The sequence below is a fragment of the Oncorhynchus keta genome, chromosome 31 (genome assembly GCF_023373465.1).
Source record: "Oncorhynchus keta strain PuntledgeMale-10-30-2019 chromosome 31, Oket_V2, whole genome shotgun sequence".
Classification (NCBI taxonomy): Eukaryota; Metazoa; Chordata; class Actinopteri; order Salmoniformes; family Salmonidae; genus Oncorhynchus; species Oncorhynchus keta.
In genome coordinates, this window is record NC_068451.1 from 2,712,097 (window position 1) to 2,739,958 (window position 27,862).

The following is a 27,862-nucleotide window of genomic DNA, read 5'->3' on the forward strand; positions in this document are numbered from 1 at the left end:
GTCTTGAGATATCCACCGATGTCTTCAATATATCCACATAATTTTCCTACCTCATGATGCCATTTATTTTGTGAAGTGCACCAGTCCTTCCTGCAGCAAAACACCCCCACAACATGATGCTGACACCCCCGTGCTTCACGGTTGGGATGGAGTTCTTCGGCTTGCAAGCCTCCCCCTTCTTTCTCCAATCATAACAATGGTCATTATGGACAAACCGTTCTATTTTTGTTTCATCATTCCAGAGGACATTTCTCCAAAAAGTACGATCTTGGTCCCCATGTGCAGTTGCAAACCGTAGTCTGGCTTTTTTATGACGGTTTAGGAGCAGTGGCTTCTTCCTTGCTGACCGTCCTTTCAGGTTATGTCGATATAGGACTTGTTTTACTGTGGATATAGATACTTTTTGTTTCCTCCATCTTCACAAGGTCTTTTGCTGTTGTTCTGGGATTGATTTGCAATTTTTACACCAAAGTACGTTCATCTCTAGGAGACAGAACATGTCACCTTCCTGAGCATTATGACGGCTGCGTGGTCCCATGGTGTTTATACTTGTTCAACTGTACAAACAATAGTACGTGTGGTACCTTCAGTTGTTTTGAAATTGCGCCCAAGGATGAACCAGACTTGTGGAGGTCTACAATTTTATTTTCAGAGGTCTTGGCTGATTTCTTTTGATTTACCCATGATGTCAAGCAAAGAGGCACTGGGTTTGAAGGTAGGCCTTGAAATACATCCAATTATGCCAATTAGCATATTAGAAGCTTCTAAAGCCATGACATTTTCTGGAATTTTCCAAGCTGTTTAAAGGCAGTCAATTTAGTGTATGTAAACTTCTGACCCACTGCAATTGCGATACAGTGAATTAAGTGAAATAATCTATCTTTAAACAATTGTTGGAAAAATTACTTGTGTCATGCACAAAGTAGATGTCCTAACCAACTTGCCAAAACTATAGTTTGCTAACAAGAAATTTGTGGAGTGGTTGAAAAACGAGTTAATGACCCTACCCTAAGTGTAGGTAAACTTCCAACTTCGACTGTATCAGTCAGTGCCTCTTAAGCTGATTTATTGCCTGACCGAGGACACCCACTGACAGATATTTGAATTTCATTTCACATTTCAAACAGAGAAAGTACAACCCCATACCCCAATCCACACATATATAGATACCCTACTGTCTATCTGCAATCCATCCCACATCTCACCTCTGAAGGCCCCCAGAGATTCCAATAGAACCCTCTGCATGCATGACCACACACAAAACAAACTTACTTGCACTGTGGAGCTGATCTCGGCAGCAAAGCCTCCAGTGATTGGAGCCTCGTGACTGATAAGCAACCGTCCGGTCTTGGCCACCGACTGAAAAACACAACACACACAGTCTGATCCATACAGTGTGACATCAGCCATAGACAAAATCTATGGTTACTGTACACATAATATCTCTCCCCAGGATGCCTGTGGTGTCTAAGGCAAGCATGTGGCAGGCAACGAGACAAGCATCGTATTATGGTATCATGACAAATGTACAATGAGGTAGAGGGTGAACATGATTTGAGTATGCAAACAGTTTGTAGCATGTTCTAACACAACCTTTAACCCAGAGGGAACCCTATTTCACATTTGATACATTTTAGTACAGTTAGTGCAGTCAGCCCATGAGTAACAATTCATCACACAATAGCTCCCCGGAGATAATAAATACTCAAACACACACACACACACACCCCATTCTAACAATTTGTTTAGCATATGTGTGAGCACAAACGAGTGCAGTATTTTCTATAAGCGCTGGCTTTTTTTTGGTTTATTTTGGATGGAATCAAGGCATTATAACGTACCAGAGGCCACCAAAATAGAACTCGTACTGCAAAAGAAATTATGTTATTGTGGGGTGACATCACTGTGTAGGGTAGTGTGAAACTCTATGCTATGGAAACATACAGGCTAGCTAAGCGGAGCTTTCATACTCCTAATTTTAAGTCTCTTGTGCTTCCTTTCAGGGTCTCTTGTCAATTGTTCCCATAAATTCATCAACCAAATAATTACTTCTCATCAGAAACTGGGTCAGATCATATTTGGATTACAATTTCATTATCTAATTGACTACATGAGATACAACCTTTCAAAAACACACAGCTCAAAGTATTGTGCAAATCACACAAAGCTCAACAGAGGACAATATCAGGGGTTGGAACATTTTCAGGGAGCAGGAGCAAAAAACTGAAAATATATATTTTTCAAGGAACAGAATCAGAACCTGGAACAAAGGTGAACCATACCGTTCCGGAACAGAACCGTTACTTTAAAAGCTTGGGAACCGCGTAATAAAAGTTCTCACGTGCCACAACAATGTTTCCAGTCCCACAAAAAAAACACAACAAAGCACCTATTCAAAGCCCTCACCCTGTCACTCAGAACATCATTCAAGTGTCTGCCTACAAGCGGAAAATCTTTGCCAGTGTGTGTGCCGTGCGTTTAGGCTACCTGACCCTCCGAAGCATAGGCTACTGTACTGTTGTACAAGCATGATTCAGAAGATAGAGAAGGATAAACTTTTTCAATGCTAGTTAGGGATACTATATATCACGTTTCACAATGGATTTATTAACTACAAAAAGGTAAGATATGTTTTTAATTCTGGTGCCGCTCTGCACACACAAGCTTCTTAGCTAGCTCGCAAGCTTGCTTAAGCTTGTTAGCTAGCTAGCTCAAAAAGACACAGTTTCTCCATAGAAGACACTCCTCCTAGATAGAATTCTGTGGGCCTAATTCAAATAATGCATGTCATAAGATGCCCAGTGCTTCAAGCCTCGTCTCAACACTCTCCCCCTCTTTCACCACCCGCAAAATTGCTATCGCATCTTGCACCATAGTATTAATTTGTCTGTCCATCATGCATGTAAACAACTAGCTTGCTCTATCCGCACTGACTGGTTAAGTAATTTAATTAGTTAAACTGTTTAAAAAAATACAAGTTAAAAAAAATCTAGTTAAAAAAGGAATGATATAAACAGAACTACTTTGTGGTTCGAACCGGTTCAGAACTTTATTTTGCTGGTTGGAACAGAACGAAAAGTATGTTTGCATGGCCAGGCTTTGTTTGCATGGCCAGGCGTTGTGTGGTATGGATGTTGGAGAGCAGTAGGATGTGTTCTTTTGAAATGCTACTTGGGTTTGATTTAAGCTGGTAGGTATAACGAGCTGGATGACATGCGGAGAGGCTCTTCATCTGGCTTTACTGTAAACCCTACTTTACAGCAGCAGCAGGACGAAGAATAGGTTGCGGTGGAAGAGGAAGATGCAACAGCGCACAACAGACCACAGCGCATAACTAACACTATCTGATCTCATCCAAACCTCGCCCGTCTCTCCTTAACTCCATCGTCTCCAAATCACATCGCTCTATCCTCAATAGATTATATCCCAGACTCTTGATTAGGAGACAAATACTGGTATAGCAATTGTAATTGACGGAAGTACAGTTAGCCTCCATCAATCCAGGCTGTAAAAACCTGCTAGTGTTGTGTGGTAGTAATGGACTGGTTCAGCTGGACTGTTTCTATTGGATCATGCAGCCCTGAGCTATAGCTATGAGTGAAGCGAAATTCCTTCTCCGGTTTGGAATGAGAATATTGTTTCCACAGAGATAATGGACTACACAGACAAAGCTGTGATTCCCTCATTCCCCTATACAAGAGGGTCTACTGCAGGCATGTGACACACTGCAGCTCGAACAGACAGGAGGAAAATTATCGCCTGGCTCCTCCACCTTCTAAACCACTTGGCAAGTGAACGCCCAATGTAATCACAACATGCCCTATCTACAATACATTTTTGAGTAAGCACCGCAGCTTATATACAGCTTTATTTTCCATTTGGTATGGAGACACCTGACGTCACTCAAAACATACCATAGAAATACGCAACACATGGATATAGAATGATACAAAACTATAGCTTCATTTGCTTTCCACAAAAGACCCACAGATACAGTATCAGAACCAAAAGCGTTCTGGGTGTCGCTGATATTAAAGAGGTTGGTTGAGTGTTTGTTTACGTCGCTGGGGTCCCTGGTTTGGTTGCGGCACAGTGCTTCGTTGTGTGATCAGGAATACATTTTTGTCCCATCCCTTTAAAATAATAATTTCAATTATATTTGTATCCTTGTCTACTGAGCTTGAGTAACTGACTACCAGGTGAAATACCTTACAAATACCTTTATCACATAAAACAAAAACAGCACCACAGGCTATATCATTTTGCTTTAAAGGGTTGGAAATTGGGAGAACCAGAGGGTAACGGTGCCTGGCTAAAATGTAACGCAGATAGCAAATCAGGCAAGAGGTGAGAGAGGGCACCAATATCATGGTGTGACATGTTACGGAATATGACTCACAGGTAGATAAATAAGTGAGGCTACCGCCCAATTCCCTGCAGCTAAATTGACCCCAGTCCTCCTGCTTGTTGTCAGAGAGAGAGATTGTGTTTAAATAAGCGTTTCACTTTACCCCTAAACACTAGGGGCTGTCTCTACCTCAGTGCCAGGAGTGGAGCTGCATACCATACTCCCAACACAAGCACATTCTTCAGATGCTTCTGACAAAGGCACCAGCGCTGTTATTCTCAATATCGTGAGAAAGAATTTCACCCCCCGGGGGCCAGGGAATCGAATTACCCATTTAGTAATCACACTCAAAATGCCTTCTGGATTTCTGCACTAATAGGTGGGATGGTGGTTTGGGAAAGCCTGTCCCTTGCCGACGGGTATTCTGATGTGTGATTGTGACTGTGATTCCAGTGCATGCTGTGACAATAAATGGACAAGACAAAATGGAGCTATTCACATCTGGCCCACACCGCAGGAGTATTGCTGAATGTAAAGCAGGGGTGCCCAAAATGTTGGACTATGTGGGCTAAATAAGAATTTGAGAACCAGGTGAGGCTTAGGCCAAGATTATGTGAGATCACACTCTTAATAATAGTCACAAATGTAATGTAATAAACACTATCAGATTCAAACTGAGGAGTATTCCAGCTCCCAGATCTCTTGCCTCAAATGCTAGATCATACCCAGCAATCTTTTGTTATGAAGCAACTGACATTTCATTGTGAGCTCGACCGTTTAAAGCTATAATCACTGCTTACGTGTTTGGGTAAAGATTTTGTGGGACAGACAAAAAACTATGGAGAAGAAACGGCTCTTACATCCATCTGATCTCTACTTTTCCCTCAACCTCTCAAATATGTCCGTTTGTCTTTCAGTCTGTCCATTTTCCTTCTACCCGTTTTCTGTCTCGTGTCTCCTACTCGCCCGCCCGCGTCTTCAGTCCGCATCTTCTGTCCGTCCGTCTGCCAGCCCCCCCCGGTCGGTCGGTCCCCTGCCTGTCTCTCTGCGTCTTCCGCCTGACCCACGCCTTCCACCCTGCAGGTCCCCCGCCTGTCGGCCGGTCCGCCCCCCCGCCTTTTCTTCGTATTCCATTTATCAGTGTCCCGTCTGTCTCGCTCTCTCAGTGTCTGGCACACAACACTTTAAAAAATGGGCAAATACCATGGCGGCCACTGTCAGACCTCAGCTTATTTTAATTTTATTTAACAAGGCAAGTCAGTTAAGAACAAATTCTTATTTACAATGATGGCCTAGGAACAGTGGCTTAACTGCCTTGTTCAGGGGCAGAGCGACAGATTTTGACCTTGTCAGCTCGGGGATTCAATCTAGCAACCTTTCAGTTACTAGTCCAACGCTCTAACCACTAGGCCACCGGCCGCCCCAAATACTGCTGGCCGCAACACTGGCACTGTCCTATTCACTCATCTCAAATCACTGCCTCACCCAGGGGACAGGGATGGGCCAGACACTTTTCTTGGACACACACACAATGACAGTAGTGTACTCATTTACTCAAACATAGTAATTGTGGCCCCGACCTTTAACCCTGACTCTTCCTCTTCAGAGGAGCCAGTGACCCTTTCTCAGTAGCACACTACCGATTTATTTCACTCATCAAAACCAGTCTTTCATGTTGGTGAACATGGACCCAATGTCGTAATGTCAAGTTGCCTTATATAGACAGTGGTGGAGCCACAGCAGAGGGCCCAAATATGAGCAGTAGGCTTTTTCCACATGAGAATTATACGCTTGGAGCAATGAGAGCAGCACACGAACATGCCATGAATATCACTGTACACTCAAGCCTGACAAAAACAGGCATGCGAATTTGGACAGGAGGATTTTATTGCTACGATTTAACTACTTGGACAGTGGCCTGATGAGTCAATGTGTGTGAGTGTGAGAGAGAGAAGACAGAAGGAGAGGGAGATGAGGAGGAGAGGAAGAGTGGATTGCGTGTAATCAAGACTCAAGTAGAGCTTTCAAAAACCTCTGAAACAATGAGTACGGAGCTAGGAGGCTGCACGATAAATCACTGCTCCACCTCCCATATGAAAGAGTAACGAGAGAGAAGAGCAAGACCAGAAGGTAAATGGGGGAAATATGGAGAAATTAAAATAAGAGGAAAGAAAGCATGAAAGAGGAGAGGGAAATCTGAGAAAAGCGATGAAAGGCAGAAATGGATGGAGGAGTGTAGAAGGTAGGCAGAGTTGGGTGAATGGTGAGAACCCAGAGTCAGTCGGGTGGATGGGGGGTGAGCAGAAAAGAGGAGCGGAGAGAGAGTCAGAGTGGTGTATGGTGGGAAAGAGGTTAATGTCCTCTCTGGAAAATATGGAAGACTTAAAAGAAAGGGATAAAAGGGGAGAGAGGAGAGGGAAGGAAGGGAAGGCAGAAAGAAGAGTTGACAGAAAGAGGGTGTCAAGAGAGCGTGAGAAAAAATAAATGGATTTGAATGGATGTCCATTGTAGTCATTCTATTTCAATGGGTGTGACAGAGGGGTTAATGTCCACTCTGGGTCTGTCGCGTTGCAGTCCTGGCCTGGGAGTAGGAAGGTCCTGGCCATCGGGTGGCGACAGTGGTGGCTGCACTTTACTGCTCATTGTGCTGCAGGGCTGTCATTAACCCAGGCCCGCTCGCTGGAGAGGGAATGTCATGTTTACAGGCGTTCCCATACACACCCAACATAATGAGAAGCGCTCAGCTTCACTCTACTCTGCCTTGGAGTCCCAGGCCATGCAGCCTACGCTCGTCCCAACCGCACTACCACCAACCAACATGCAGCCTTCAGGCCTGTGCCCATCCAATCCAACTCTGCCTCTGACTCAGGGTCACTGGGTCCACTCATATAGACACGGTTGCAGGCCAAAATTCCTCTTTCGAATAGAAACTTTGTTGCAGTTGAACCTCGACTGACTGACAGTTCTATTATTGCCCAAGACCTGCCAATATTGCAACTCCACACGCTACACCTTTTCTGATTTCAGTTCAATTGATTTCCTGGCTGCTTTGAAAATCTTCAGAAGCCGATATTGATGTCTGCAGGAAAGCAGAATGAAAGAGACACAAAGTACAACCCCAAACTGATCATGGACTCTCCCTCTGTAGGACTATGTGCAGTCAGAGAAGCAAACAAACACTGCGGTTGAGTGGTACAGAAGTAATCAATGTTTTTCATATTGCCAAAAGTCCAACACAATAAGTTGTATATATTAGGAGAAACATTTTAGAAAATGTACAGGTGAGATCTAGCCTATACTTCACATGGCTAAGAAAGTACATAAATAGCAGGGTTGACAACAAAATCCAGCACACACGCTACACACAAAAAAATAAACATCCCGGGAGAGTCGCCAGAGCACCTGTAAGAAGCTCCCAGCGTTTTCCCCCCAACCCTTCTCATCCACAGGGCACTCCGTCAAAACCCTGGGACAAGAAGTGAAGATGGTGAACCCTGCAACCAGCGAGGAGTTGTGGCCCCTTTGGGCTTTGAGTCGCCCGGCCCACCCTGTAATCACCGCCGCCGGGGTCCTAACTCACACCGCCGCCTTGAGATCGCAATGGCAAATGGTAGTCGCGGAGCAGCTTGACTCGTTACTCAGTCCTTTTAAGTGGCGCTGCACGATTAGCGAGAGGGGTGAGTGAGAGGCCAGTTAAAGCACAGAGAGTGGGAGGAAAATGTTTCAGGCACTGGGCCCTTGTCCAAGCCTGCCTACAGAGAGAGGAGTTAGGACACCGGGGGAGACCTCAGACAGAAATAACTCCCGACATTCCATAAAATTACACTACCTTTCTGCCCTTAAACCATAACGCCATCAACAACTCGGAGCACAGACCATAGGACCTGACGAACAGCTCTGATAGGGCATGAGCAGTGGTCTGTAGACGTTGGGAAATGGAACAAAGGGGGAGTTTAACTTGTGTCATATGATCACGTTCTCTGTAGCCGATGTGAGTAAGACCTTTAAACAGGTTAACATTCAAGACAGCAGGGCCAGACCGATTACCAGGACACGTGCTCAGAGCATGCGCTGACCAGCTGGACAGTGTCTTCACTAACAGCTTCTACCCCCTCAAGCTATGAGACTCCTTAACAGCTAATCAAATGGCTACCTGGACTATTTGCATTGTCCCCCACCCCCATTTATACACTGCTGCTACTCTCTTTTTATTATCTATGCATAATCACTTTACCTCTACCTACATACCACCTCAATTACCTCAACTAACCTGTGCCCCCTGCACCAGTGCCCCCTGCACCAGTACCCCCTGTATATATATATATTTTTTAACCTTTATTTTACTAGGCAAGTCAGTTCAGAACAAATTCTTCTTTTCAATGACAGCCTATGAACAGTGGGTTAACTGCCTGTTCAGGGGCAGAACGACAGATTTTGTACCTTGCAAGTTCAAATCCCCGAGCTGACAACATTTCGGTTACTAGTCCAATGCTCTAACCACTAGGCTACCCTGCCGCCCTATAGCCTCGCTACTGCTAATTTTATTGCTGCCCTTTAATCATTTGCTATTTCTCCATTTTCTTGTTTATTTTAGTAAATAGTTGAACAATTAAGGGCTTGTAAGTAAGCATTTCACTGTAAGGTCTATGTACAGGTTGTATTCGGCGCATGTGACAAATACTATTTTATTTGAACGTCCCCTGTTAAACAACAGAGCATTCCCTGTCTCTCGCTCTCTCTGAGGCCGTGCTGGACCCTGGATCCCAGTACCATCCTCATGACTAACAGCCCCGTCTCTCGCTCACTATTTTTTCCACTCAGGCCTGCTGCTACCAGTCCATGCTCCAAGCTGACCTTAATGATCTTAATCTGTCCAGACCCTTATCCAATAGTTTCCTATCGCCGAGTGGAAAACTGACGACCCAGCAGCCCATCAAATGTTAAGTGGCTTACGCTTTCACAGGTTCAATCTCAAGAGAACACCATCAGCCCCTGCTGTAAGTGTCGGTTGTGCCAATTTATGAAAACAAAAACAGGGAAAACGCATCAGTGCAGTGGGGAATTGGTGGCTCATTATTGACCAGGCCTATTCTCCATCACTGTGTGTGTGCGCATCATTCCCAATGTGTGCATCTGTAAGGTGCCAATGGCTGTGCATCACTCACTTGTACACAGTAGGGTTGTCTCACAGCACCCACACTGACTGCATGTCATGTCAACCCTGACCGTAAGCTTCCTCAGTGGCCAGTTAGACCACTTTAGATTCAATCTGCACCACATCCCTGAACTCCTCTAGGAAAAAGTGCCTCCAAAAAAGGATAAAGATCCCTTTGTTACTCTCACCCTTTTTTTAATGCCTCTGTGTGGATTTAGCAAATGTAAGCCTGGCCTCCGCTAGAAGGTGACACAGGAGAGGAATTCTAGAAATCTCCATTGCCGAGGAATGTAGAACGCTGGCTGCAGCCTGGAAAGTCAATGGGAAAGCAGTGTGAGAGTGATAGAGAGGAGGAAAAGGTGATGAGAGAGAGCCTGAATGAAGAGATGCAGATCAAGAGACACCATATTCATCTCACAAACAGTGTTGAAACAAAGGCACTAAAATTTAAAAAAATGAAAAAAATCAACAATGGGCTTAATATAACACTATGGATAAAACTTTATTTCACCTGAGTAAGTCCCTGTCGTCTGAAAAACTACTCACCAGTCCACCACAGGCTATGCCTCTGGCAGTGTCGGGTCACACCATAATTTCACCAGGCAGCGAGCGAGAGCCACCACCGAAAAACAACCATGAGTCATTTTCCACTGATATAACCGCCGAAACATCACCACAGTAAGGACACATGACAAGGTTATGACATACTGGCCAATAAGCACACAACCCCACTAGGCCAGACCAGAGCATGTGTTAATATTGTAATTACAGACATTGGCTTCAACAATAAATATGTAGGGAGCCAGCCCCAAAAGCCACAAGGCTCTTTCTTCGTGTGACATTTTCTCTAGTGATTGTTTCCAGGGCCTTTCGGCTTATGACGGACCAAAGATATTATAGAATAAGTGCGACCCAGTAAGCAGATACAGGCTCTAACATTGGGCCTGCCAGGGGAGAGCGTCTGCTAATCATTAGCTACCAGCTGAATTAGCAAAACAAACTAAAAGCTGGTCACATAACCGGATATCCCAGATCCGCTCAATGTACGTGCATCATGCTATTACTGGACACTGGGCATTTAAACGCAGCTGCTCTTCAGAAGCAAAAAGGACGCAAAATGGGAAATAACTCAAAAAGCTAAAAAACCTGTAGGACATAGCGATGAAGGCTCCATCAGATTGGCCCTCTCAAGGGCCGGACCCATAGGAACCAAATATCCTGCCTGAGCGCCAGATATGATAGGAGCTTTAGGTAATTCATACGCAGTGTACTCCGTGCCACTGTCCATAACCCCCGAATCTAGTTGCCATCTAACAGTAAAACCCATCGGGGAGGGGAGGGGGGTGATGACGTGATCACACTGCAGGGTACAACTGAACCCACGGGAGCACACTGACAATACATTGGCCTGACGTGGACACCCAAAAATAATGGTTTAAGCTGTGAGATGAGACTAGATGAGCAACTAGCACTCAGCACAGGAAAGGCTACAACAATAGCCCTAGGGGGGGGGCTTCTATCACAGAAGCCATCATCCCCAGTAGGCGTAGGCACTGGCAAAAAAGCACTGCGTGATGCAGCTGAAATATGGCTAATCAGAGCCAGAATCTGGACACACCCAATGGAGAGAAAAGTGTAATTTGTGTGAGAGTCTCATTGGAGAATGGAATGCAGTGAAATTAAGTCTGACAGCTTTTTTTCTGGTTTCCTATCAAGCCTAGAGAGACCAGTTTGTCCAGTACCAGTGAAAAGTTGACACCTACTCATTCCAAGGTTTTTCCTTCGTTTTTTACTATTTTCTACATTTTAGACATAAAAACTATGAAATAACACACGGAATTATGTAGTACCCCCAAAAAGTGTTAAAAAATATATATATTTTATATTTGACATTCTTCAAAGTAGCCACCCTTTGCCTCGATGACCGCTTTGCACACACCTGGAATGCATTTCAATTAACAGGTGTGTCTTAATTTGTGGAATTTCTCTCGTTCTTAATAAGTTTGAGCCAAATCAGTTGTGTTGTGACATGGTAGGGGTGGTATACAGAAGGTAGTCCTATTTGGACCAAGTCCATATTATGGAAACAAGTTTATGTCTTCCCTATTATTCTACAATGTAGAAAATAGTACAAATAAAAAGAAAAGCCCTTGAATGAGTAGCTGTTCTAAAACTTTTTACCGGTAGTGTACCTCTGCTGCAGAGGATAAATTCATTAGAGTTAACTGCACCTCCCATTTGCAGCCCAAATAAATGCTTCAGAGAGTTCAAGTAACAGACATCTCAAATATCAACTGTTCAGAGGAGACCACGTGAATTAGGCCTTCATGGTCGAATTGCTGCCAAGAAACCACTTTGTTTAACACTTTTTTGTTACATCATTCCATGTGTTATTTCATAGTGTTGATGTCTTCACTATTATTCTACAATGTAAATAATTGTGCAAATTAAGGAAAACCCTTGAATGAGTAAATGTGTCCAAACTTTTCACTGGTACTGTATGTGTGTGTGTGTGTGTGTGCGCGTGCGTAACACTGCTTGCCCCCAGCCAGTCGACTGTAATAAAATCGGTGGCTTGTGAGTATTCTGAATTCAGACTGAGTGCCTTCAGAAAGTATAAATACCCCTTGACTTATTCCACTTTGTGTAACAGCCTGAAATTAAAATATATTAAATACATACACACCCCGCCCCCCATAATGACAAAGTGAAAACATGTTTTTAGAAATACATAATTTACATGCATGCACACACACGTAATAAATGACAATTAAAACAATACTGAATGAACAAATTAACACTTATTTCAACTTAATATAATACATAAATAAAATCAATTGGTCTCAAATAAATAATGAAACATGTTCAATTTGTTTAAATAACGCAAAAACACAGTGTTGAAGAAGAAAGCAAAAGTGCAATATGTGCCATGTAAAAAAGCTAACGTTTAATTCCTTGCTCAGAACATATGAAAGCCGGTGGTCTTCAATATTCCCAGTTTTAAGTTGCAGTTATAAGAATTATGACGTGTCGACTATGTGTGTGTATTGATTTTTTAAGAAAGGCATGGATGTTTATAGCTAGGTACATTTGTGCAACAATTGTGCTTTTGTCACGAATGCGCTTTTGTTAAAATCACCACCCGTTTGGTGAAGTAGGTTGTGATTCGATGAGAAATTAACAGGCACCGCATTGATTGTATGCAACATAGGACACGCTAGTTAACCTAGTAATATCATCAACCATGTGTAGTTAACTAGTGCTTATGTGAAGATTGATTGTTTTTTTATAAGATAAGTTTAATGCTAGCTAGCAACTTACCGTGGCTCCTTGCAGCCACAAGGTCCTTTTGACGCTGCACTCGAGTAACAGGTGGTCAGCCTGCCACAGTCTCCTCGTGGATTGCAATGTAAATTGGCCATAAATCGGCATCCAAAAAGGCTGATTACTGATCGTCATGAAAACTTGAAATCGGCCATGCCGATTAAAATCGGTCGACCTCTAACCTGGATTGTGCTAAATGTGGCCATTATTCTTTTCAAAATTCTTCAAGCTCTGTCAAATTGGTTGTAGATCATTGCTAGACAACTATTTTCAGGTCTTGCCATAGATTTAAGATAAAACTGTAACTCGGTCACTCAGGAACATTCACTGTCTTTTTGGTAAGCATCTATGGTGTAGATTTGGCCTTGTGTTTTAGCTTATTGTCCTGCTGAAAAGGAGAGTTTCCTCTAGGATTTTGCCTGTGTTTAGCTCCATTCGGTTCATTTTTTCTCCTGAAAAACTCCAATCCTTAACGATCACGAGCATACCGATAACATGATCCAGCCACCACTATGCTTAAAACATATGGAGAGCAGTATTCAGTAATGTGCTGTATTGGATTTTCCCTAAACATAGCACTTTGTATTCAGGACAAAAAGTGAATCGCTTTGGCACATACTGTCGCAAACAGGATGCATGTTTTGGAATATTTATTTATGTACACACTTCTTTTCACTCAGTCAATTAGATACGTATCGTGTAGTAACTACAATCTTGTTGCTCCATCCTCAGTTAATGGGTGTGAGAAGGGAAAACTATGTAATTGAAATCTCTGAGCAGTTTCCTTCCTCTCCGACAACTGAGTTCGGAAGGACGCCAGTATCTTTGTAGTGACTGGATGTATTAATACACCATCCAAAGTGCAATTAATAACTTCCCCATACTCAAAGGGATATTCAATGTCTGCTCTTAAAATTTGTATTTAATTTTTTAAAACACATCTACCAAAAGGTGCCCTTCTTTGCAAGGCATTGGAAAACCTCCCTGTTATTTGTGGTTGAATCTGTGCCTGAAATTCACTGCTCGACCGAGGGACCTTACAGATAATTGTATGTCTGGGGTACAGAGAAGAGGTATGAATACTTTCTGAACGCACTGTAAGTATAGAAGAGGGGTAAAGTCTTGAATGCATTTCGGAACCAGGAAAGACCGGCTGCACCAGCCGTCCTGGATCCGACATTAAAAAAAACACTGATTGCCCACGCCTGGAGGCGAGAGGATATTACCTCCCTCAAAACAGGCACTGAATCCACTGGAACAGTTGAGGTGATGACCCTGCAGAAGCGTGGGGGTCGCGCAACAAATTGTAGCCTGTAACCAAAATCAAAGTTTAGTCACGTACAAAAAAATATTTGCATATGTTATCGCAAGGGAAGCGAAATGCTTGCGTTTCTAGCTCCAAAATGTAAGTAATACAATACACACATAATCCAAAAAGCTAAAAAGAATGAAATTAAGAAATATCAGAATGAGCAATGTCCGGAATATAAATATATTCTACCCAGGATAACATCATATAATTATGTTTGTAAATTGGTTTCCAATTTAGTTTGACTGAGAAACCAATAAAAACTCCTCATCCAGAACATTCCCTATTGATCCCCCACCTTCCCAATGCCTCCCACTCACATCACTTTGAGGAAGATTTTAACTCGCTTAACCACAGTTTTCACCATCATTGTAAAGCCCTAGTTATATTATTGCTTTGACAAAGTCATTTCTGAAGATTATTACATATTTTGTGTAATATTTTAATATGGTGAAAATATTCCTTGTTAAAATATTTTTTTTTCAGAAGAAACATTGAACATTAATAGTCAAATCATAGTGTGAAAGCAGGTGAGCTGGTTCTACTCTTTTCTTTATTGAAATTTTTTTTCTGGTGTTTTGTGGTATAGAGCATAACACATCGACCCTGTAACCCATATAGATAGATAGGTGGACGAGGCATGTTTTAACAAGTAACTCTCTTGTTAAGCTTGCATGCAATTGCCCCTCCCTGTTGCATATTCCCTGTCACTAGGGGAGTTATGGCTGATTTAAGATACAATCGTCAACCCTTTTTTGGCACTTTTCTTAAATTTGAGCTCTTGAGATGGGAAAATATGACTTATGAAATGGAACGTGCTCTTTTACAACAGCATATTAAAATTAGGTGATATGCACACACACACACACACACACACACACACACCTTCACCCCGGTGAGACAAAACCGCGACGAGTCAGTGAAGAGCACTTTTTGCCAGTCCTGTTAGGTCCAGTGACGGTAGGTTTGTGCCCATAGTCGACATTGCTGCCAGTGATGTCTGGTGAGGACCTGCCTTACAACAGGCCAACAAGCCCTCAGTCCAGCATCTCTCAGCCTATTGCGGACAGTCTGAGCACTGATGGAGTGATTGTGTGTTCCTGGTGTAACTCGAGCAGTTGTTGTTGCCATCCTGTACCGGTCCCGCAGGTGTGATGTTACCAATCCTGTGCAGGTGTTGTTACACGTGGTCTGCCACTGCGAGGACGATCAGCTGTCCGTCCTGTCTCCCCGAAGCGCTGACTTTAGCATCTCATAGTACGGACAATGCAATTTATTGCCCTGGCAACATCCTCAGTTCTCATGCCTCCTTGCAACATGCCTAAGGCACATTTACGCAGATGAGCAGGGACCCAGTAGAACGGCCTCTTTAGTGTCCTAAGTTTTCATAACTGTAACTGCCTACCGCCTGTAAGCTGTTAGTGTCTTAACGACTGTTCCACAGGTGCATGTTTATTAATTGTTTATGGTTCATTGAACAAGCATGGGAAACCGTGTTTAAACGCTTTACAATGAAGATCTGAAGTTATTTGGATTTGAAGTCGGAAGTATACATACACCTTAGCCAAATACATTTAAACTCAGTTTTTCACAATTCCTGAAATTGAATCAGAGTAAAAATCCCCGTCTTCAGTCAGTTAGGAACACCACTTTATTTTAAGAATGTCAGAATAATAGTAGAGAGAATGATTTACTTCAGCTTTTGTTTCTTTCATCACATTCCCAGTGGGTCAGAAGTTTACATACACTCAATTAGTATTTGGTAGCATTGCCTTTCAATTGCCTAACTTGGGTCAAAACGTTTCAGGTAGCCTTCCACAAGCTTCCCAGAATAAGTTGGGTGAATTTTGGCCAATTCCTCCTGACAGAGCTGGTGTAACTGAGTCAGGTTTGTAGGCCTCCTTGCTTGCACACACTTTTTAAGTTCTGCCCATAAATGTTCTATAGGACTGAGGTCAGGGCTTTGTGATGGCAACTCCAGTAACTTTTGCCACAACTTTAAAAGTATGCTTGGGGTCATTGTCAATTTGTCCACACACCATTCAAAAGTTAGGGGTCACTTAGAAATGTCCTCATTTTTGAAAGAAAAACACATTTTTTGTCCATTAAAATAACATGAAATTGATCACAAATACAGTGTAGACATTGTTAATGTTGTAAATGACAATTGTAGCTGGAAACTGCAGATCATGGAATATCTACATAGGCGTACAGAGGACCATTACACGCAAACCATCACTCCTGTGTTCCAATGGCACATTGTGTTAGTTAATCCAAGTTTATCATTTAAAAAATAATAATTGATCATTAAATTCTAACCAGAATTGAAAGAGTGGGAGGCCGCATTGCACAACTGAGCAAGAGGAAAAGTACATTAGAGCGCCTAGTTTGAGAAACAGACGCCTCCCCAAGTCCTCTACTGGCAGCTTCATTAAATAGTACCTACAAAACACCAGTCTGAACGGCAACAGTGAAGAGGCGACTCTGGGATGTTGGCCTTCTATGCAGAGTTCCTATGTCCAGTGGCTGTGTTATTTTGCCCATCTTAATCTTTTATTTTTATTGGCCAGTCTGAGATATGGCTTTTTCTTTGCAACTTTGCCTAGAAAATTAGTGGATTTGGCTATTTCAGCCACACCCATTGCTGACAGGTGTATAAAATCGAGCAAACAGGCGTGCAATCTCCATAGACAAACATTGGCAGTAGAATGGCCTTACGAAAGAACTCAGTGACTTCCAACGTGGCACCGACATCGGATGCCATATTAAAAACTCAGTTTGTCAATTTTTTTCCCCACTAGAGCTGCACTGGTCAATTGTTAGTGCTGTTATTGTGAAGTAGAACGATAACGGCTCAACCGCGAAGTGGTAGGGCACACAAGCTCACAGAACGGGACTGCCGCGTGCTGAAGCGTGTAACAATCGCAACCGAGTTCCAAAGTCCCTCTGGAAGCAACGTCACCGCAAGAACTGTTCATCGGGAGCTTCATGAAATGTGTTTCCATGGCCGAGCCTATGATCACCATGCGTAATGCCAAGCATCGGCTGGAGTGGTGTAAAGATCGCCGCCATTGGACTCTGGAGCAGTGGAAACGCGTTCTCTGAAGTGACGAATCATCATCTGGCAGTCCGATGGACAAACCTGGGTTTGGCAGATGCCAGGAGAATGCTACCTGCCCAAATGCATAGTGCCAACTGTATAGTTCGGTAGAAGAGGAATAATGGTCTGGGGCTGTTTTTCATGGTTCGGGCTAGGCCCCTTGTTCCAGTGAAGGGAAATCTTAATGTTACAGCATTCAATGACATTCTACACGATTCTGTGCTTCCCCAAACTGTTGCCACAAAGTTGGAAGGCCCTTTCCTGTTTCAGCATGACCATTCCCCTGTGCACAAAGCGAGGTCCATACAGTAATGGTTTGTCGAGATCGGTGTGGAAGAAGTTGACTGGCCTGCACAGAGCCCTGACCTCAACCCCATCGAACACATCTTGGATTAATTGGAATGCAGACTGCAAGCTAGGCCTAATCGCCCAAGGTCAGTGCCCGACCTCACTAATGCTCTTGTGGCTGAATGGAATCAAGTCCAGCAGTAATGATCATACATCAGTGGAAAGCCTCCCCAGAACAGTGGAGCCTGTTAGACAGCTTCAAGTTCCTCCAAAATCACTAAACTTAAAATGGTCCAAAGACAGACACACAGTCGTGAAGGCACGACAGTGCCTCTCCCCTCAGGAGGTTGCAAAAGTTATAACACATTGTTATTGAATATTGCATGGTTGGGTTTAGAGTTTGCAATAAAGGCATTTTACTGTACTTGTGCATGTGACATTAAAAGCACATTTTGAAGGACAAGCCAAGTAAAAATGTATTCAAAAGTTTTTTTTAAATGTACTACCAAAAAACTACAGTACCACCACAGCAATGAGGAAAAGCCTGTTACTTGTGACATTGTATCCAAAAAACTCCACCAATCCTAAACAGTGTTTGTATTTCGCATTGCTTCCATCCCAGTTCATGACAAACAAACAAAGTCTGAACACTCCGTTCCACTGCCGGTACAGTATATTTGCTAGCTTTCTTTGAGTAAGACAGCACTTAGTGTGTGAGGCGGGCCAGGTTGGTAAGTGGTAAGTCTTATCTAAAGCAAGTGAACAGGCTCCAGAGCTCCCTATACAGTCAGCAGCACCACTTCCCAGAAACACAGTGCAGACCACGCTACCGAGATTGCATCTGTGCCCCCCAATTCTCATACCATCATCTATTTCTCTCTCGCAACAGACACATCTTCATTTAGCAGAGAGATTGGCGTGTGCAAACACACAATGACTCTTGCCTCTTACGGGTTAAGCAAATGGGTTGCGTCACCACGAAGACAGAGGCCCAACACTTTGAGTCAGTCTAACTGAAGGAAACACAATTATATTAAGAGGAACCATTTTCTAGGAAGTATACATATTAAATCAAAACAGGAGCATTATGAGCTTTTCACACTATCGCACCAAAAAGGGTAGCCCCTACCCGTGTCACCAGCGGGCCTATAGGCAGACAGACCTCTCCACTGATAATTTATATGCTTCATTAAATAGTACCCGCAAAACACCAGTCTCAACGTCAACAGTGAAGAAGTGACTCCGGGATGCTGGCCTTCTAGGCAGAGTTCCTCTGTCCAGTGTCTGTTCTTTTGCCCATCTTTTCTTTTTATTGGCCAATCTGAGAAATGGCTTTTTCTGTGCAACTTTGACTAGAAGGCCAGCATCCTGGAGATGCCTCTTCACTGTTGACGTTAAGACTGGTGTTTTGCGGGTACTATTTAATGAAGCTGCCAGTTGAGGACTTGTGAGGTGTCGGTTTCTCAAACTAGACACTAATCAACTTTTTTTTGATCTTCAGTTTCTTTGCAACTTCTCGCATGTAATAGCCTTCATTTCTCAGAACAAGAATAGACTGATGAGCTGCAGAAGAGAGTTGTTTGTTTCGAGCCATTTTGAGCCTGTAATCGAACCCACAAATGCTGATGCTCCAGATACTCAACTAGTCTAAAGGCCAGATTTATTGCTTTTTAAAAATCAGCACAACAGTTTTCAGCTGTGCTAACATAATTGCAAAAGGGTTTTGTAATGATCAATTGGCCTTTTAAAATGATAAACTTGGATTTGACAACAGAACGTGCCATTGGAACACAGGAGTGATGGTTGCTGATAATGGACCTCTGTACGCCTATGTAGATATTCCATTATAAAATCAGCCGTTTCCAGCTACAAAAGTCATTTACAACATTAATGTCTACACTGCATTTCTGATCCATTTCATGTTATTTTAATGGACAAGAAACATGCTTTTCTTTCAAAAACAAGGACATTTCTAAGTGACCCCTAACTTTTGAACGGTAGTGAAAATTCTAGGCCGATACGGATTTAAGTGATATTTTCTTGGTCAAGATATGGCCAAAAACCGTACACACAGTCTAACGTCTTCCATTCACTGCTACAAATGAATCTATTGACAAATGGAGTGACTGTGATGGTAATCCACTATGGATAATATACAGCTTCTGTAGTGACAATCACACCTTTTATATCCACGCCTTGAAGTACCCATGCAACCCTGGGGCTTTTCAAATTAAAATGTTCCACTTCCGGTGAACTTTGAATAAACTAATGAAACCGGGTACGGCCAGCCAGCACCTGCCAACACATCTCTGTTACCATGGCAGGTGTTAGCCCTCAGTGTGAAGTGCCGACTGCCGGGAACACCAGCCCCTCGGGTAACCAAGTTCAGAAAACACGCTATGCCCACACCACTCAGAGCAGACAGGGAGAACATATCACTGGCTGTTTCATGTTTACACATCCCTTTCTACTTGTCAAATAGGACACACCAGCAGCTATCTGTGGCAGCGGTGCTCTGAGGTAGCAGAAGGGTGAAGGAGTGGAGTTTCCTCCATGCTGCGGAGAGTCAGTGGTCTCGGTTAAGTCTTCGCTATCCTTTACTTTTCGCTCTATTATAGTGGGTGTTCTGGCTTTTCTTTGGCAAAGTCCTACATATTTCTGGAGAGGAGGGAGAAGTGAGCACACACACACACACACACTTCCAGGGGTCATTAAGGGACACCACATGATGTGGAATGTGTGCCGAGTTTGGGGCTGGGGAAATGGGAACGGTGTGTTTTATGGGAGCAGATAGGACTTGCAGACTCCCAAACCAGCATGGACTTGCTGCCTGAGAGGAGGACAAATGCCAAAAAGAAGAAATATTGTGTGCGATAACAATAGCGATGTTGAGAGAGGGGAAGAGTAAGCAAGTGAGGCCAAGAGAGAAGTAAAAGTCAAGTAAAAGGGGATATTAATGACCAAGAGAGAGTTAACAGACCATGACCGAGTGTGAGGAGAGATGGGAGACAAGGAGATTTCTAAAATAGCATTTCCCAGCCGTGACCGAAGGGATATGCCATCTTATTATAATGTCAGCTCCATGCCCCTCTGCTGTGAGAGCAATCCCAGGTGAAATAAGCTAATCTCGGTTGTTCATAGTGGAACAACTTATTTCATCAGCGCTTTAGTGACCTTAAAATGAGCCTGAGAAGAAGTCTTTAAAAAAATCTTTGAACCCGCTGACTTAAGGCAATGAGGACACAACTAAATTAAAACAGTACATGAACTCTGCCGTCCGGATACTAAAGAATTGAGCATGACCCCCTCCGGATGCCTAGCGCACAGACTAGGGCCGGGGTACAAAACGCCTTTCCAAGTATCACTGTGAAATCAAACAAATACATACGTTTACTGTGAATTTCCTCAGATGCATTTTATAGTGGACCTGCGCGCATGGAGCTTGGAACCTCAAAGCATGAGCCCGAGCCACATCTTGATCATGTTAGCTAGTTTCTTTGCTTTGGAAAGACCCAGTCTGGAAGGGTATTGTGTGTCATGAGGACGAAGCAGTCAAAATAGCTATATTTCAATGGAGAGAGCTGAAGGTATGGGTGGAAAGTATTAAGAGGTTCATTGTAGGGAGAGGGCCTGAGCTCCTCAAGGTCTTCCAGCTCCCAGGCCTTTTGGCTGACGGGTCTGGTTTGTGCGGCATGGGAAGAGCCATCTCCAAATCACTGCTAACTGAGCCACCACTCTATTACTGACTGCACACCCTCAAAAGGCGGTTTCACACTGACCAGAACGGAGTCTGACCAGGCCTGGAAAATGGCTCTGAATCACTGACTAGGCACTAATACGAATCTGGGCTAAGTATTGAATATGGACAATGAGCTGTACAATGTGGTAGAAATGTCGGATCAAAATTTGATTGCACAAAAGCCAGCTCAAGAGCACTTAAGATGTAGGCAACTCAAAACAACAAGACTGAAGGTCTGTCAAAGAGGATGATATGGGTTTTTAAATAAATTACCACACTGGCTTTTGACCCAGGAGCAAGAGAGAGGGAGACTTTCCACATTATATCATTTGAGCCTGTGGGTCTGGCAGGGCCAAACCAGTCATTTTGTTTATCCCTTAAATGAACGACTATTACATTTACTGGACTGCCGCAGACAGCGGGACAAAATACAGTTTCTCTCCATTTCTACAGCAATTTCTGTCTATTCCCTTTGTCAACAAGAGACTTGACTGTATATTTAGATCCCTGTGTCGCCGCCGGTTACCACCGGGGTGGATGGCTCCGGATGGAGGGAACAGGAAACCCAGAGCTATCGTGTTAATGATCACATGTACTAAGAGACACACACGGACACTCCTCTATAAAGACCCACCAGGCTCAAAGAGATAAGAACTGATTGAACTGACTCATATGGACATCGTGGTCAATCAGGGCATGGGATGTCCGCTGTTGAAAGACGCTGAGGAGAGACGCAGGAGCCGACTGTGACTCATAGATGTATATGAAGTCCTAATTGAATGTGCGTCCGTGTTTGGATGTGCGTCCATAGACCAACAACCCGAGCGTGTGTACACACACTCCGTCTGCTCATGAGCCTATCACCCATTTACTGCAAGCCGATGTGAAAGCACGTATGTATTCCTGGAAACGCTGGAGATCAAGCGAACAACCGCTGAATTAAAAAGCAGACTGAATTCTTTCTGACATGTACTTGAAACCAAGAACAGCACTGACAATCAAAAGCAATGGATCAGAGAATAATTCTATTTACTAGCCTCTGATGGTTCCAATTGTGCCATTTCCCCCCCTTTACCTCAGCATATAGACTGGCACATAATGAATCCTAGGAAGTCACAACGGAGATAGCCAACTCAGACGGAACAGGATGAAGATGGAGGTCACAATGCTCTGAGAGTTATTCCTCGGAGCAATCCTTTCATGAAATGTCACATCGCCCCTTTAGTAGCAAAAGATCTAAGGCGAGAGAGGGCTGTGTGACTTGTGTAATTCTGGCCACAGTCGTCCCCTGTAAATCTAAAATAGCTGGTCTGTCAGAGAGCTCAGTAGTAAGGCGAGTCAAGAGAAGGAGAGAAAAGGTTTGTGACAATTGTGCCCCAAACAAACACTTGTAGGGCCGGCTGACCCTGAAACAATATACAAAAAAAATGCTAAATGTAAATGCATGTGGACATTCCTGCCATAGCTGCCTTACGTGAATGCCCCAGTGTCTGTAAAAGGCTCAGCATCAGCAGTAGTTCTAGCCACAGAGCCAGGGCAGGCAGGCAGGGCTCACTCAGGGCTAGCCCTCTGTCAGTCTGCAGTCAGTCACGGTGACCAGGGGCACCAAGGTTTGACCTCACTCTCCACCTAACCTTCGAATATAGGGCCTACTTTAGGATTGGAAGTGGAGGATTCTGGGTAGTCAGAGTAGACAGAAAGAGTAGCGTAAGCACACATAAGGGGTCTGTTTCACAGAGATTAAGCAGGGACCTGGACTAGATTGCATTTTTAGGTAGGATGAATGATAATGTAGTTTTGTAGACATATTCCTGGACAGCAGTTCATATGATTTAAAAAGGTTCCACTCAGACTCGATAGTCCTGGCCTGATGTCTGAAATCCCAGTTACGTCAATGCTAATGAAATAACATTTTTAGTTCTCCGTTACTCTTGGATTTATTCAATATGGGTTAGTAAAACCAACCATAAAAGTGAAATATTTTCCCTATCGTCAGGCAGCTATGCCCCCCTAAATTGCTTTGCAATGAGAGTACAATCAGCTTGCTCTTCAAATGCAGATATGGAAAGGTAGACTCGTTTCAAAGGCAACCTTCATGTGCTATACATTGTAGCGCTCAAGGGAACCTACACTGGTCAAAACCTGTAATTCAACCGCTCAGCAGCCAGCACTTCCCAAGACGACAGGAGTATATAACAAAAAGAATCCATTATTTCACTCAGTGGATGAATACTTGTGTCTAGTCTTCACACCAAGGCACACACACAATCATTGTAGAGGCAGACCATTGGCCACAGGTGGGAAATTAAGTATACACTCAGTCAGGGGTGACCATTTGCAATGATGATACTGAAACATGGGGCATTTGTTTTATTGTGCGTTGTGACCAAAACAGGCACTGCTAAGACGGACAACATTTTAAAAACACAGTAATGGAACCCCATTTCCCTGTCCACTAACCCACCTTTCGTGCAAAAAAAGGAGACAATATTCTATTTCACGTCAGGGTTGTTTTCATTAGCTGGCCCCACTGTCTGAAAACATCATTTTTACAGAGACTCGCATTTGTTCCTAATTTGACATCTGGAACATAAAGTTCTTTATGCTTCAGATTTATTAAAAGATAAAACAAAATCTTTTGACGTTGCATTCATGACAAAAATCGGGTACAAAGAACATGGGTATTATTTTGCCTGTGGTTAATTCATCCTCTCCAGTAAAATTGCATGATTAAAAGCGTTCTCCACTCAACCACAACCTTCAAATAATGCCACGTGGGTCACATAGGGCAAGACACTGAGGATGAGAGACAACAACACATTCCTGGGCAGTGTTGTCGGCATTTGAATTGTATGGACTGAGTGAGGACATCATTCAAGAGAAAACGGAAGAATACGTCATAAGAGAATGAGGAGATGGGAGGCTATAAACTGACAAGGAAAGGGGAAATGTAAAAAAAAAAAAAAAGGTGTGAGGACAGATAATCCACAACACGTTTAGCTGAAGGAGAGGAGAGAAAACAGTGGAGAGGAAGACAAGTGTTGTTGGCAAGGTGGAGACGGCGGCCTTGCCCCCGAGAACCATAAGCGGTATATAAACACACTGTACAATTTCATAGAGCCGGTTTAATGGAGCGGCCAATGCTGAAAATCACCCCGTTTATTTGAGAAAATTGTCTCTGAACAAACAGCCCATAACAGACTGTTGCTCACTTCATTTGAAGCGCCCCTGGTGCCAAGAAAATAATAATATATGCCACAGATTCCAATTGGGCTCCCTATTAAATTACCGGCCTGTGACCACAATTTTCATTGTGTGCCTTAACTGTCAGTTGTAAGATTTACTTGGCAGCGCCAGGCCTCGCACAGCTTACCAACTGTGTCATGTGCTTCACCAGAGGGACTTTCAAATTGCATGATAAAACAGGCAATATAAAAATCAATCCGGTATCGAGTCACCAGTGGCTTGCCACGTCCACAACAAAACAGTATGTGGCACGTTTGAAGTGGGCCATTTAAAATGCATGGCATTGGCACATCTCGGGAGGTGACAAAATACGGTGCCTTCGGAAAGTATTCATACTGCTCGACTTAATCCACATTTTGTTGTGTTAGATATCTCTATCTATAGACATTATTATTTATTTCCGCCCCTCACCCATCTGCACACAATGTCCCCCAACGACAGTGAAAACATGTTGTTTTCAGACATTTTTGCAAAGGTATTAAAGATGAAATACAGAAATCTCATTTACATAAGTATTCACACCCCTGAGTCAATACTTTGTCTAAACACCTTTGGCAGTGATTACAGCTGTAAGTCTTTCTAGGTAAGACTCAAAGCTTTTCACACCTGGATTGTGCAACATTTGCCCATTATTTGCCCATTATTGGTTGTTGATATTGCTAGAGAGACATTTTCAGGTCTTGCCATTGATTTTTTTTACCCTCTAGGATTTTGCCAGTGCTCGGCTCTATTCCGTACATTTCTTCTCCTGAAAAACTCCCCAGTCCTTAACGATTACAGGCATACCCATAACATGATGCAGCCACCACTGTACTTGAAAATATGGAGAGTGGTACTCAGTAATTTTTTATATTGGATTTACCCCAAACACAACACTTTGTATACAGGACAAAAAGTGAATTGCATTGCCACATTTTTTTGCAGTATTATAGTAGTGCCTTGTTGCAAACAGGATGCATGTTCTGGAATATTTGTATTCTGTACAGGCATTCTTCTCCCTCTGCCAATTAGGTTAGTATTGTGGAGTAACTACAATGTTGTTGAGTCATCTTCATTTTTCTCCTATCACAGCCATTAAACTCCTTAACTGTTTTAAAGTCATCATTGGCCTTATTGTGAAATCCCTGAATGGTTTCCTTCCTCTCAGGCAACTGAGTAAGGAGGTCTGTACATTTGTAGTGACTGGGTGTATTGATACACCATCCAAAGTGTAATTAATAACTTCACCCTGCTCAAAGGGATATTCAATGTCTGCTTCTTTTTTTACCCATCTACCAACAGGAGCCCTTCTTTGCGAGGCATTGGAAAACCTCCCTAGTCTGTGGTTGAATCTGTGCTTGAAATTCACTGCTCGACCGAGGGACCTTACAGATAATTGTATGTGTGGGGTACAGAGATGAGGTAGTCATTAAAAAAAATGTTTAATGTCCATGCAACTTATCAAGGGACTTGTTAGCAAATCTTTACTCCTGAAATGATTTAGGCTTGCCATAACAAATGGGCTGAATACTTATTGACTGAATACATTTCAGCTTTCATTGTTTTATTAATTTGTTCATGTTTTAAATGTTTTTATTAACTTAATTCTACGTTAACATTATGGGCTATTGTGTGTAGGCCATTGACAAAAAATCAAATAAATTCAGACTGTAACAACAAAATATGGACAAGGTCAAGGGGTGTAAAATACTTTCTGAAGGCACTGTATGGGGACAAAATATACAGGCCTCGCTTACCTCCTCCCCCCCATTCCTCTAGGCTTGAATGGACCATAACTTTAAACTCAAGACATCATTAGAATACTTTGAAAGGCTAACAAAACAGTTTCTCTCCTCCATTACATAATAACACGAGTGAGTGCTACGGTTACTTTAATCGCACGGCGAAGTAGAAATACAGCCCTAATGAAATCATACCAGCTGTGGGAGAATAAAGTTGGAATTCAAGCAATCAGGAACGGCAGAAACTGCACTATAGAGAAAAATAACATGGTTTCTGTGCCACATTGAAGGGCAATTTAAGTGCTAAATTACACAGTCTACTGCAGGGATCATCAACTATACTGAACAAAAATAAAACGCAACATGCAACAATTTCAAAGATTTTACCGAGTTACAGTTCAAATATGGAAATCAGTCAATTGAAATAAATGAATTAGGTCCTAATCTATGGCTTTCACATGACTGGGCAGGGGTACAGCCACCTGGGAGAGGATATCAATCAACAAGAGTTTTATTAGACAGAAATAATCCTCAGCCATGTTTTTTATTCCGCCTGAGGAAGTCTGACCAGAGACCACTATGATGACACACCAAATGTGTTTGAGGGATCGCGGAAAAAGAGCAGGAATAGGATTTTGTAGCCTACTGTCCAAGCCATGTCTTCCAATAGTGCAACCGCTGTCGGCATCCAAAGATTATCCAAACAAAATAAAAACGCTACGGGCAAGGACAACAGCAGTGATGTAGCCTACGGGCTACATATTATTGATATCTACATAGCGCATTGATGTAAATCACACTGCTGCCCTCTCATTTAGCCATTTGCGCCTTCCTTATTGTGGCAATTGTGGATGGCTGTTCACAATTGGATATGTATAACTCAAATGGTTGAATTGAAGACGTTTAAGCTGCATATCAATAATTTGAGGCCAGTGGGCAACCTGTGAAAAATGCGCTCTTGCCTCAGCTGCATAGTGCGGATCCCAGCCTATGGGATAAAAAAGTTGAAAAGATTTGGCATGGGATCTCAGATCCACAAAACCTTGTACAGCTGCACCACTGAGAGCATCTTGACTGGCTTCATTACCGCTTGGTATGGCAACTGCTTGGCATCCGACCGCAAGGCGCTACAGAGGGTAGTGCGTATGACCCAGTACATCACTGGGGCCAGGCTCCCTGCCATCCAGGACCTCTATAGCAGGCGGTGTGAGAAGAAGGCCCTATACATTTTCAAAGACTCCAGCTGCTCAAGACAGACTTTTCTCTCTGCTACCGCATGGCAAGTGGCACCAAGTCTGGAACCAACAGGACCCTAAACAACTTCTACACCAAGCCAGAATACTAATCACTAGTTAACCAAATAGCTGCACGGACCCTAATTGACCATCTTTCGCACTCTTTTGACTCGTTACATATGCTGCTGCTACCAGCGTTTATTCATTATCCTGCTGCCTAGACACTTTACCCCTACCTAATATGTACATATTTACCTTGGAACCTCTGCACATCTACTCGGTACTGTTACTCTGTTTATATACGTTATTATTAGTCATTGTGCATTTATTCCTTGTGCTATAATCATTTCTACATATTTCTCTGCATTGTTGGGAAGGGCTTGTAAGTAAGCATTTC

General features: G+C 43.1%; 1 protein-coding gene across 1 annotated transcript in view; it reads right to left on the reverse strand.

The window, feature by feature from the left end:
• Positions 1-27,862, reverse strand: part of LOC118364212 (2-oxoisovalerate dehydrogenase subunit beta, mitochondrial-like) — a 78,797-nt gene that overhangs the window by 19,245 nt on the left and 31,690 nt on the right. Inside the window, exon 9 of the mRNA XM_035745542.2 lies at positions 1,273-1,359. Coding sequence (XP_035601435.1) covers positions 1,273-1,359 — 87 coding nt within the window. The remainder of the gene's footprint in view (positions 1-1,272; positions 1,360-27,862) is intronic.